The sequence below is a fragment of the Copadichromis virginalis genome, linkage group LG3 (assembly GCF_057382275.1).
Source record: "Copadichromis virginalis isolate Kocher_CV1m ecotype Utaka linkage group LG3, C_Virginalis_male_GT1.1, whole genome shotgun sequence".
In the NCBI taxonomy this organism is placed as follows: Eukaryota; Metazoa; Chordata; class Actinopteri; order Cichliformes; family Cichlidae; genus Copadichromis; species Copadichromis virginalis.
In genome coordinates this window covers 60,658,563-60,670,616 of record NC_140620.1, presented here as the reverse complement: position 1 = coordinate 60,670,616, position 12,054 = coordinate 60,658,563, and the positions used below count along the sequence as shown (strand labels likewise).

The 12,054-nt window shown below is 41.4% G+C and overlaps 1 protein-coding gene across 1 annotated transcript; it reads right to left on the bottom strand.

Moving 5' to 3' along the window:
- Positions 1 to 9,351: 9,351 nt before the first annotated feature.
- Positions 9,352 to 11,491, bottom strand: LOC146716431 (protein NLRC3-like). Its single transcript, XM_085452473.1, has 2 exons — positions 11,268 to 11,491; positions 9,352 to 11,126 (listed from the first exon to the last, which is right to left on the bottom strand). The coding sequence occupies exons 1-2, from the start codon at positions 11,473 to 11,475 to the stop codon at positions 9,352 to 9,354; spliced, it is 1,983 nt and encodes a 660-aa protein (XP_085308599.1). The 5' UTR covers positions 11,476 to 11,491.
- Positions 11,492 to 12,054: the final 563 nt, after the last annotated feature.

Sequence of the window (12,054 nt, the reverse complement as noted above, 5' to 3'; positions counted from 1 at the left end):
CTTTAATTTTGTTGTACTGATTTTCACAGGTTCATCGTGGCCACCTCAAAAGCGGTGAATATCAACATCAGTCCCTCGTGATGCTTCAGTGCAAAAATTGTGACTTTAAACTGAACGGCGCACCCTGGTGGCAACGCTGTTCAACATGAAAGATGAAGTGGCTTTTGAGGGGCTTGCAAGTTTATAGAGGCTTGAAATTTGGCCCACACCTCCAAATGGATGAAGGCTTTGTTGTCATGTGATCATTTTCATTGAATAGCGCGAAATTGCTCCACAGCGCCCCCTACAAAATTTCAAAACAACAGCCCCTGCTCTGTGTTTCATCTATGAGTCTGAAACCTGGTAAGCTTATGGAAAATATCAAGATGTACAAAAAAGTCTCTTGGAGCAATATCCCAAATCCAACAGGAAGTCAGCCATTTTAAAATTAATGTGCAATTTTGGCGACATTTTCCCCTCTTTTCAGGCTTCATACTTTGACGAACTCCTCCAAGGGATTTCATCATATTGAACCATTCTCCAGTGTGTGGAATCTAAAGACCTTTGTGATGTTAAATTGCGAAGCTTTTTACGTTCAAGGAAACGGGGTGGTCATGGCGGCACGTGGAGTTTCAATCACTCGCCAAAAAGCAGTAATATGCTGTCACTCAAAGACACAAAGTCCAATCTCTCCCAAAGGTCGCAGGCGTGATGAGACTCGAGCTCGGAAATGTTTGTTATGCCATTTGTGCATAAGGGTTAGAGCGCCACCTAGTGGAACGACTAACAAATCATGAATGAATGAGTTGAAATGTTAGCTGGTGGTTAAATGCATGAATTCCATCAATGTGACATCACATCGGACGTGCTGGTTTTAGGTGTTGGGCGTGGCTCGACACGCCGGGGGTGCGAGGGCCCTCATAACGCTGCTTGCAGCTTTAATTTATTTTGTATTCTTATAATCAGTTATCATTGGTTAATCATTTACCATTGTTGAATCAGTGGACAGAATAATCTTTTACTCTGAGCAAATATTAATGCACACTGACTGTCTATTGAGGTTCTGTATCATTCTTGTTATCTGCTTAAGTTGTTGCACTTTAGTGCAGTCACACCGCTCAGACCCACCAGTCCTGTTGGACCCAGGCCCGTCTGCGTTCAGTTCTGCACGTACGCCGGCCTGTAACCACATGCACGCACTTATATAACACATGCACGTTTACACTCACACTTAGTAATAATAGGAGGGTCGTCTGAGGATAGTCTCTCTGAAAGCTACACTATCACAAAATGCACAATGTATTACACACTTGTTTTTCTCTAAAGTAGCATATGATGTCCATATAAGGAGAACTTTTTGAGTGCGAGGAACTGTTATCATTGCCAGTAAGGTCTAACTGTGTGACGTCATAATGACTATAAAGCTTTCTGTCTTTGTGCAAACGAAGAAGAAGTCCGGCTCTTCCCACACTGTAATGTGTGTTTTAATAAATGATCTGTGCTGACCCAAACTATATCCCAGTCGTAGTCTCTTCCTCAAAATCCGGACCATGACAGTAGCGAAAGAGCGGGGTCTGAAAACGATGAAGCCGGGCGTCCGCTGCTCTCGCCGGCTGGAGTGACCATTGAACCCCCCGGCTTGCTAGCGAGCGGGTGGGTAACAGACGTCTCCGAAAACGTCGGCACACTTTTGCAAATATGTGATGTCTTGATAAACCAAGCAGATATTTGAAGTTTACACAGCTACTTTCTCGCCTGAAAATATGTTAAAAGTTTATTTTGTGACCCAGAAAGATTAATAAGAGTAATTTGAAAACTTAGTAGCTGCCGCCATTGTTGGCAGCTGAAATTTGGCTGGGCCGCGCTATGAATTCTGGGATATGGTGGGCCACGAAGGACACACCCGACGAATCCTTCAAATTCGGGGAAATGAAGGATGCATTTGTCGGGCACATTTGAAGGAGTCGACAAATACGGACAGCCTTCATCGCCTGGCTGTGACGTAATCGGCCTTCAAATGCAGCCTCTGGAGGATGCAGCCGACGTTTTGGGACACAGCTACTAATTTGCTTCCATCATCCAACCTGAAGAGGAAACAGGGACGCCTCCCCTTCAAAGTAAAAGCTGCTCCTTTTGGACACAGTATCAAAGAAAGTCTACAGTATAACATAGAAAAGACAGAACAAAGTTTTGGTTGTTTTTAAATTGTGCAGAAATGAAACTACACTAAGCTCAATTATGTGACAGACATTTCATCCCATGTCAGTTTGGCCTCATCCTGGGCCGGATTATCCAGCACACACTCTGACCACAGGTCCATGTTGAGCAGGATGAGCTGCTGGCTAATCTGGAGGCTGTAGCAGCAGCTCACAGTCACAGTGGATTTCCACTCATGAAAAAGCTCTGGCTGCTTCATTTCTCATCTCATATCAGAGACTTTAAAGCTTCACTGAAGCTGTACTGTGATGCTTCCATATTCCAGTGAGGCCTCCATAATGATTTCAGCTGTTCTGTACACACACTGTGTGCCCTGTATGGCTCAAAGTCTCTGCAGCCTGTTTTTATCTGCTATCATCAGATCTTCATCATTCACATCCCTCACACACTCTACAGCCTCATCAGCACTGACTTCATCTTCACTGACTGATGGAGCACAACATGAACCTGTGGAGGCTGAAACACTGTCCTGTCAAACATCTCCCCGTCACCACTCCACTTCTGTCAGCCTTTAAATGAACCCTGCTCAAGTCTGTCACTTCTGTTTGGAGCCAAAAGAGCTTAAAGATTACGCCACTACATTCTTGTCTAGAAAATATTAAAGTGTATTTGGTGACACACAAAAAAGGGTAAAAGTATAGTTTGGGTCCACACTAGAGATGGACCGATCCGATATTACGTATCGGTATCGGTCCGATATTGACCTAAATTACTGGATCGGATATCGGAGAAAAATAAAAAATGTAATCCGATCCATTAAATATCACGAAAGCACCTCACAAAACTTGCAACACGCCGTAACTCACCTCAGAACGTCGGAGCAGTATGCATCACGTGATAGAGCAGCTGTGGCATGCGGGACCTGTCGGTGGTCTGGATAGCATTTGGAGCTTCGCTAGCAACCTGGCATTTCATCTCCGACAAAGTTATCCCCGAGAGAAGTAAAGCAAGTGTGTAAGTCCATCTCTGAATGTTTGTAAAGCATTCCCACGTTAAGCTTAACGAGCGACTGCCTCTCGCTCTCCGGCTGCTACTTCAATCGTGAAACTGCTAATGATCAGCTGATCGGCTTTTCTGTCGTGAGTCTCTCTTGTTTGTTTTTGGTCCACTTTGCGCCAGAAAGAGGAAACCAGCGGCTGAACAACAGCAGCACGTTTAAGCTTGATAAGCTGTTGTTACAATTTATTTAATATTTCTTTCTACTCCAGGATCTTTTTCTACGTAGCTGACGGCTGGTAACTGTGCAGGGGCGGATCTAGCAAAGTTTAGCCAGGGGGGCCGATAGGGCATTAACTGGGAAAAGGGGGCACAAAGACATACTTTTCTTTCTTATTCTCATTTAAAATGTCTAGTTTTTAATAAATAATTATCTGACAGCCAAAGTTTAAATTTGATGTAAAATGAATAGAAGTCAATTACTGTATATAGTGACTATTAAGTCTAATATATATACCCTAGTAAGCTATAGTACATTTTCCTTTGGGAAGGTACCATCTGTGCAGTCTGCAATTTTGTTGAAGAAAGATGTTGAATCTATTTAATATTTCTTGAAAAATAATTGATTTCTGTGCATTTTTTTTCACACTGCATCAAATTAAGGTTGATTACGTTGATTAAGCATCATGAGGTGGAGCGTGAGGGGTGGTTCCCTATTTTTTATTTTTTTATTTTTGTTGTTGCTGGGAGTTGGAACCCTATTAGTTAGGTTGCTTAATATTTACGCTAAGTACTCTTTAAAATACCAGAATAGGGAGGATGGTGTAGGTTTAAGTTTATTAGATTGATCAGTATTGCTGAACTATGAAATATTTTTTTTGTATACAGGTATAACAGAATAGCTTTAGTGTAGTTGTTGTTTTAAACTTGAGTATGAACTTGCAGACTTGCAAAATGCAGCAAGATATTTTAAAAAACAGTTTTGTTGATTAAAAAACACTATATCGGATTCATATCGGTATCGGCAGATATCCAAATTTATGATATCGGTATCGGTATCGGACATAAAAAAGTGGTATCGTGCCATCTCTAGTCCACACATGTCCAAACCCTGGTGTGTAGGCCTACTTAGTATTGAGAAAAGCCCACTAAAAGAACGCCCACCAGACCAAAGCAATGGTTTTGACTTGATCAGCATTAACCCCGCCCCCTGACTTTGATGGGTGAAGCTGACAAATAAAATGTATTTATGAACAACGATGCAGGGCCAGGAGTAGCAACGTGAATTAAATAAATACATCATTAAATAATTCATTAAATGTGTCAGTAAAATAATTAAAATAGAAAACAAACCAACAAAATATGTAATTAACTAATTTGAATTGTACATAAATACTTAATGAATTATTTTAAATGAAATTAACCGATAATTCATTGTGATTTTGTTTTGTGTTTTGATGAGCTAATAATCAGCTCTCTTTTTCTCATTGTTGTTCTAAGCCGCTTATCCAAAGGTAAGGCACTACCTGTTGAATTATTTCCAAAGTGTGCCAAATTGGACATTACAAATTAAAGTCTACTCACTGAAATTACTGGGGAATGTCTGCTTTGATTTTGATGAGAATCTCATGACAGTACTGAGGATTTAATGCAGTTGGACTGCTAAAAATGATTGAATGCGGTTGGACCGCTAAAGGATTTAATACGGTTGGACCGTGGAAAGCAGTTGGACTGCTGAGTGATTTTAGTATATTAGGGAATTTGGTTATTGTTTGGGGTGGAGCCCGTATTGGTTATAAGGTTGGACCTGCTTCAGTCTTACACTTTTTTGGCTGTTTTACTGTTGTTCCAAAGTATTATAAATTATTCAAGAACGTCAGTTGGACTGATAGGAAGCGCAGTGCTCAGAGGTAACGCTTGCCAATGCCAAGGACGCTTAGGCATTGTCCTCGAAGAGGGATAGTCAGTTGGTCACTGTGGAGCTTGGGGCACTCCAGAATAACTAGGAGTTAGAGTCTCCTTACCGTTTGGAACGGTAGTCTGCGCTTTTTTGGCCAGCAGAAGTTGGACTTCGGGCGTGTAACTTTAACTTAAAACTTCGGGGTAAGCCTTGGCTGTGAAATGCCAAAAATAGAGCTTCAAGCAAAGTTTGGGTTGGTTGACGCTTTTAAATTGAGTTAGGGATTTTAGAGATGAGGCCAGAAACTGTTGGACAGATACTGGTTAATTGATCACAAAAAAGTTGGACTTTATCGGTTGGACCGTTAACTCAAATTTGTCGAAATTGTTTAGGCGCTAAAGCTGACAGATGTGACAGTGGTTGTAAATATAAGACGTCTTTGTAATATAAAATAAGAGATCTCTGTGTGAAAGGAGTCTGAGGCAGTGCTGGAGCTATTTTTAGACTGTGTGTGTGTGAGTGTGAAAATGCAAATTAGTCAGCAGTGAACTGTTTAAACCACAGTTGGTTTTACAAATACTGCTGCAAACATTGTTGAGTATGTGTTTAAGACGCCATTTATGTTCATTAGAGGGCTATAAATAAAGTTTTGAGTTGCCGTAGTGGATGTATAGTAATTGACTGAGTTTTGATATATATATATATAAATATAGTGAGTGCACTGTATATATTTAAGACTAACATATTACTTTTAGGAGTAACCTCTCATCAGCAATAAATGCTGGTGTGTTTTATTTTTTCTATTCTATGTGTGTGCTGTGAGAATTAATAGAGGTTTCAATTGTTTTCTTTGACTTGCTCTTTCTGATTATGAAAGGCATGTCTGAAATACTCTTAGGAAAGCGTGTTGTGAGTATATTCCTCAACTCTTGTCACAGTTTAAGTGTGTGAATGCTGTGAGTAGCAGGTTTTGAGTGATTGGGTGTGATTTGTACAAAATAATAAATAATAATAACACTATGAAAGTTGATAGTAGAGTGAGTGCAGAAGTGGAAGTGTGAGAGAAAAGGCGGTGTGTGTGTGTGAGACGATCTGACAAACGCAAAGAATTTAGTATATTTAGAAGTGTGTGCGTGAAATAAGGGTGAATTGTTTTAGATCAAGACTTAGTAAAACAAGAGTTTTATTAGCCTGTAAAAAAAACAAAACAGGAGAGATAGAAACAGAAAATATGGTTCTGAGCAGCTGCAAGGTTGACAGGAAATGGTGTGTGTGACAGGAACTTTGCATGCCCATAAAAGGAACTGACTGTGACAAGTGAGCACACAGAGAGAGAAACATACGAGTTAAACTCCAGGCAGATGAAGCAAATGGAGGTTTTAAGAAAAGAAATGAAAAGGATATTAATTGTATGCTTTAGTGTGTCAATACAGGTGGACTTCTTTCAACCTAGAATCTTGAGTACAAAACCATTGATTAACAGAATTGGGAGGAAAACAGGCCAGATTTTGGCTTAAAATTTTACAGCTTGACCTCCCACTTGTCCCGATCCTGAGAAGAAGCTCATAGGACAGTTAATCTCCTGATGAAGACCGACAGAACATCGTGGACTTCAAGAATTAACAGCAGGCAAAAGACAGTGCAACTGAAACTACACTGACGATACCAGCAGCAGCATGGAAGAAAAGCACGTGATGGAAAATGCACGGTGAACTGCAGGCTGGTAAGAACAGTGTGACATAACTGTTTAAAGACACTGAATGGGATATTTTGCCAGGCTGGGATTTAATCTAAAAGGAAAATACTGAAAAGAGCAACGGAGAAGAAACAGAGAAGAAACAGACTGTGTTTGCTGGGGATCACAAGACAACAAAGGACACTAAGAGAAGGGCACAGGGGCCAGTGGGAAGGTGAAGCCCAGACGAGTTCGACTGCGAGAATAGAGGGTACAATTGGGTTGAAATTGAAGCCGGAACTCAGGATGGTTTAGGGATGTCCACGTCACAAACAAAGAGGTAAACAAAAAGAAGGTAAAATAAAGAGAGAAAATAACTGACAATTACATTAATGAATAGAAGACACACATACAGATATTACATAGATTTATTTTTAGGATAAAGGGGAGAGCTTATACGTAGAAATGACTTTTTATACATATTGCATTTTGTGCCTTTAAGGGAGTTGTGGCTCAATTCGTCTCTTGTGGGTCACGAGCCTTTGGCTAGCGCTATGATTAGCCAATCTACTGTGAGGATGATATGAGTTATTGAAGGATTGCACACGCTTACAGACATATAGAGTCCATAAACACACATGACAGTATTGATTCCAGGCAAAAGGCCTCAAATTAATTTAGCGTTTAACTGAACTTGAGCTGGCCCTGTAACAAGTGACAGAAAAGAGGAACTGAATAGGAGTTTCTTGCTTTAGAGAAGGACCAAAGGAAGGAAAGCATATATTTTGGTTAAGTCTGATAAACTAGAATGAGAAGGTATTGTTACATCAAAGGAGCAATTGAAATAAAAAGGCTATACCAAAAACAGGCTATAACATAGGAAATGTGAGTTTTAAAATGAAGTTAGTGTTAACACACAGGAGTTGTTTCAAGGCAGCGTTTAGCTGTGATAAAATGTATGCAGGAGTAATTGCTTATATGTTTAAACTTAATTGATTAAAGTGGTTGTTTTTTTTTTGGATCTTTTAGTAGAATAGGCGCTTATAATGATTTTCTTGTGAAAGGAGATTCTAGGTCAGAGTGGAGGCCTTGCAGCAGCGAGACTTCTGTGTACAGGATGTTGATGATTAGATAAGGCAAGCGACAGGAAACGCATGCAGGGACGTGAAAGCAGCGTTTTAAGAGTTTTAAAATGATGAGTAACGTTGAAGAATATATATAAATACAAGTCAATAAGTCAAGAAGATAATTAGGATCAGGCTTTTGATTAAAGAGTCCCAAAGATGATAAGTTAGGGAGGTGCAGGAAAAGGTGTTTGGTTTGCTTTACACAAGATCTCGGCGACCACAGGGGGGTGAGGATCCTGGAGGCCCGAGGCATGATGGACCACAAGAGAGGGACGCAGAAAAAACCTAATCTTACGCATGGAGTGTTCTCGAGGGGGAGCTGGTGTTTATTACTGGACCACTTAGATGACATGAGGTTGTCTGATTTGCTGAGCCAGAGGACGGCTAGAGAGGGTCAGAGCGGGAGTGGTGACCCCGATGTCCATGATGCCATGGATGGACATGGAAGCAGCTGAGTGGGCCGAGGAGTGACCCAACACAATGTATTGTGACCTCTGGTGTTCCAGAGGTCGAGAGAGGGAGTATTGAGATTGGAGAGATATTTTGCTGCTATTGTTAATAATCATCATCATTACCATTGCATTAATAATATAATCTACAAAATTGATATTGCATTCAGATGTTTAAACAGTGTGTGTCTTTCAGAAAGACTAAGTTGCAGGCTGACAGGAAGTTGCAGGTTTGAAGAGTGTGCCTTTTGCAGAACTGAAACCGAAAGCAGAGTCTAAGTGCAGGTTATTTTGAGGAGCCTTTAAGGACGAGGCACACACTTAGTTAAAGAGAATCATTTATAGGTGGAAGTTTAATCATGTTTTGCTCGGGGTTGCAAAAGAGCAGTTTGTCGCAGAACTGCTGCTGATGTGTCAAGATGATAAGCGAGCATCCGGCAGTGACAGGAAGTACCTGCCATGAAGATAGGAGATAATGTTCTTTTAAACTGTGTTAAAAGTCATTGTGGTTTTGATTTGACGTATGCATATATTCTGTTTGTGACGTATGAGGGGGCGTCATTAAATTCAAGCCCTGATGGTATAAAATATCTGTTTATGCTTTGATTAAGTCGGAGATCAGCCCGGTCTGCGAACGGAGCTGGTCTTCCCACGCGTGTATTTCATTAAAATCGTTTGACCAAGTTCTGGACCATGGTTGTTTGAACTCTCCTTCCCCAATATTTGAACCTTAACATTAGTTTACTCAAAATAATTTTAAGGCATTAATATTAAAGGTTAAATTATGATAATGAATACATGCAACTATAACTGATGACATAAGAATTTGGATATTTTAAGCTAAAGCGAAGGTGCTGACTCACTTGGCATGTTACTCTCAAATCCTCCCTAATAACAAGAACATAATTACACTTTAGCCACAAGAGGGCAGCAGCATTAATACAAGTCACGTGTATATAAAGGTACAGTGATTATATTACAGTGATTTTGACAAAAACAAAACAGAAGTTGATGGCAGTGTGTTTTTCATAACATACCAACCAAATTAAATAATAAAAACTTTATAACTTACAGAGCTTTTTTAGAGACTTTGACCACTGGCAGCAGCCTCAGAAGAGCCTCCTCTGAAGCAGAGTATTTCTTCAGGTCAAACACATCCAGATCTTTTTCTGATGACAGTAAGATGAAGACCAGAGCTGACCACTGAGCAGGAGACAGTTTATCTGTGGAGAGACGTCCTGAACTCAGGGACTTTTGGATCTCCTCCACTAGAGAACGATCATTCAGTTCATTCAGACAGTGAAACAGATTGATGCTTTTCTCTGCAGACAGATTCTCACTGAGCTTCTTCTTGATGTACTGAACTGCTTCTTGATTGGTCTTTGAGCTACTTCCTGTTTGTGTCATCAGGCCTTGCAAACGAGTTTGATTAGTCTTCAGACCCAAGAGAAAACGAAGGAACAAGTCCAGGTGTCCATTGGGGCTCTGTAAGGCCTTGTCCACAGCACACTGGTAGAAGTATTTCTCTGTCTGAGAGCTTGTTTGTTGTTTTTCCAGCAGATTGAGTCCAGAGTTGATGAAGGTCAGGTGGACATGAAGAGCAGCCAGAAACTCCTGAACACTGAGATGAACAAAGCAGAACACCTTGTTCTGGTACAGTTGTTTCTCCTCTTTAAAGATCTGTGTGAACACTCCTGAGTACACTGAGGCTGCTCTGATATCGATGCCACACTCTGTCAGGTCTGGTTCATAGAAGATCAGGTTTCCTTTCTGCAGCTGATCAAAAGCCAGTTTTCCCAGTGACTCAATCATCTTCCTGTTCTCTGGACTCCAGTGTGGATCTGTCTCAGCTCCTCCATCATATTTGATCCTCTTGACTTTGGCCTGAACCACCAGGAAGTGGATGTACATCTCAGTCAGGGTCTTGGGCAGCTCTCCTCCCTCTCTGGTTTTCAGCACATCCTCCAGAACTGTAGCAGTGATCCAGCAGAAGACTGGGATGTGACACATGATGTGGAGGCTTCGAGCTTTCTTGATGTGGGAGATGATCCTGCTGGCCTGCTCCTCATCTCTGAATCTCTTCCTGAAGTACTCCTCCTTCTGTGGGTCAGTGAACCCTCTGACCTCTGTCACCATGTCGACACACCAAGGAGGGATCTGATTGGCTGCTGCAGGTCGTGTTGTTATCCAAAGGCGAGCAGAAGGGAGCAGGTTCCCTCTGATGAGGTTTGTCAGCAGCTCATCCAATGAGGTGGACTTTCTTGTTTCAGTCAGGATTTTAGTTTTGTTGAAGTCCAAATTAAGTCGACACTCATCCAGACCATCAAGTATGAACACAACCTGGAAGTCTTCAAGCCTGCAGATTCCTGATTCGTTAGTTTGATTAAAGAAGTGATGAACAAGTTCCACCAAGCTGAACTTTTCCTCTTTCAGCACATTCAGCTCTCTGAAAGTGAATGGAAATATGAACTGGATGTCCTGGTTGGCTTTGTCTTCAGCCCAGTCCAGGCTGTATTTCTGTGTTAAGACTGTTTTCCCAATGCCAGCCACTCCCTTTGTCAGCACTGTTCTGATTGGTTCGTCTCTTCCTGGTGAGGCTTTAAAGATGTCTTCTTGTCTGATTGTTGTTTCTGGTCTGTCTGGTTTCCTGGATGCTGTTTCAATCTGTCTGACCTCATGTTCATCATTGACCTCTGCAGTCCCTCCCTCTGTGATGTAGAGCTCTGTGTAGATCTGGTTCAGGAGGGTTGGGCTTCCTGCTTTAGCGATGCCCTCAAACACACACTCGAACTTCTTCTTCAGTTGGGCTTTAAGTTCACGTTTACAGAGTGGAGCAAATATTTCTGAAGGTAAGAAATTCAGAAAAAAATATTATATAATAAATATCATAGCCTTTCAGTACCCTGAAAGGATGAATGTCTATTGGTCCATTTCTTGAGCTATTAGGAAAGATCAATATTCAGTCTTTAGAGAAATTCTCTTACTGCTCTGCAGATGGTCAGCCATCTCATGCTGCTTAAGTCTCCTCAAGAAGTGGAGTGTGATCTTCAGAAATGCTTCTCTGCAGCTCTTTCTTTCATCTTCATCCTCTCCTTCAAACATCTCCTCATCCTCCATCTGGCTCTTTAAAGTTTCTGGGTGATCTGGACTCAGAAGCTTCTGGATCTTCTTCAGCTCGTTCTTCACAAACATGGTGATGTTGTCCTCCAGCCGCTGGAAAAGAAGACTATATGAATTACCCAGTGGTAAATGGACTGGTTCTTATATAGCTCTCTTTGATACTCTGTGCACACAAAGCATTTATACAACATGCCTCATTCAACCAAGCACATTGTTCTATGCTTAAATACTTTCTTTCATACTCTGATGGATGCATCAGAGGGCAGCTTGGGTTTAGTACGTTACCCAGTACATTTGCCAGCCAGGGTTTGATTCACAAACCTAACTAGTAGCTGACCTGCTCCCCTCCTGAGCTACAGTCACCCCAATCTGACTGAAATCATGGAGCCCAAACTCTGACTTATGTTGGACACACTGACAATCCTCTGGTCCACAAAGTGCAGCATAGAGGTGACTGAAAAGAACAAATGTAAACGTAGTACTACAAACCATAACCACAGAGTCCAGGTGTGTTTGATGCTGCTGTGCAGACTGACCAGTGGAAACCTCTGCTCTCTGCTGGTCCACTCTGTGGAGGAGTAATGTATAATTAGCTCATGTTATGTCTGTCCACACACAGACACAAGCTAAAGGTCCATGAAGTGATGTTTG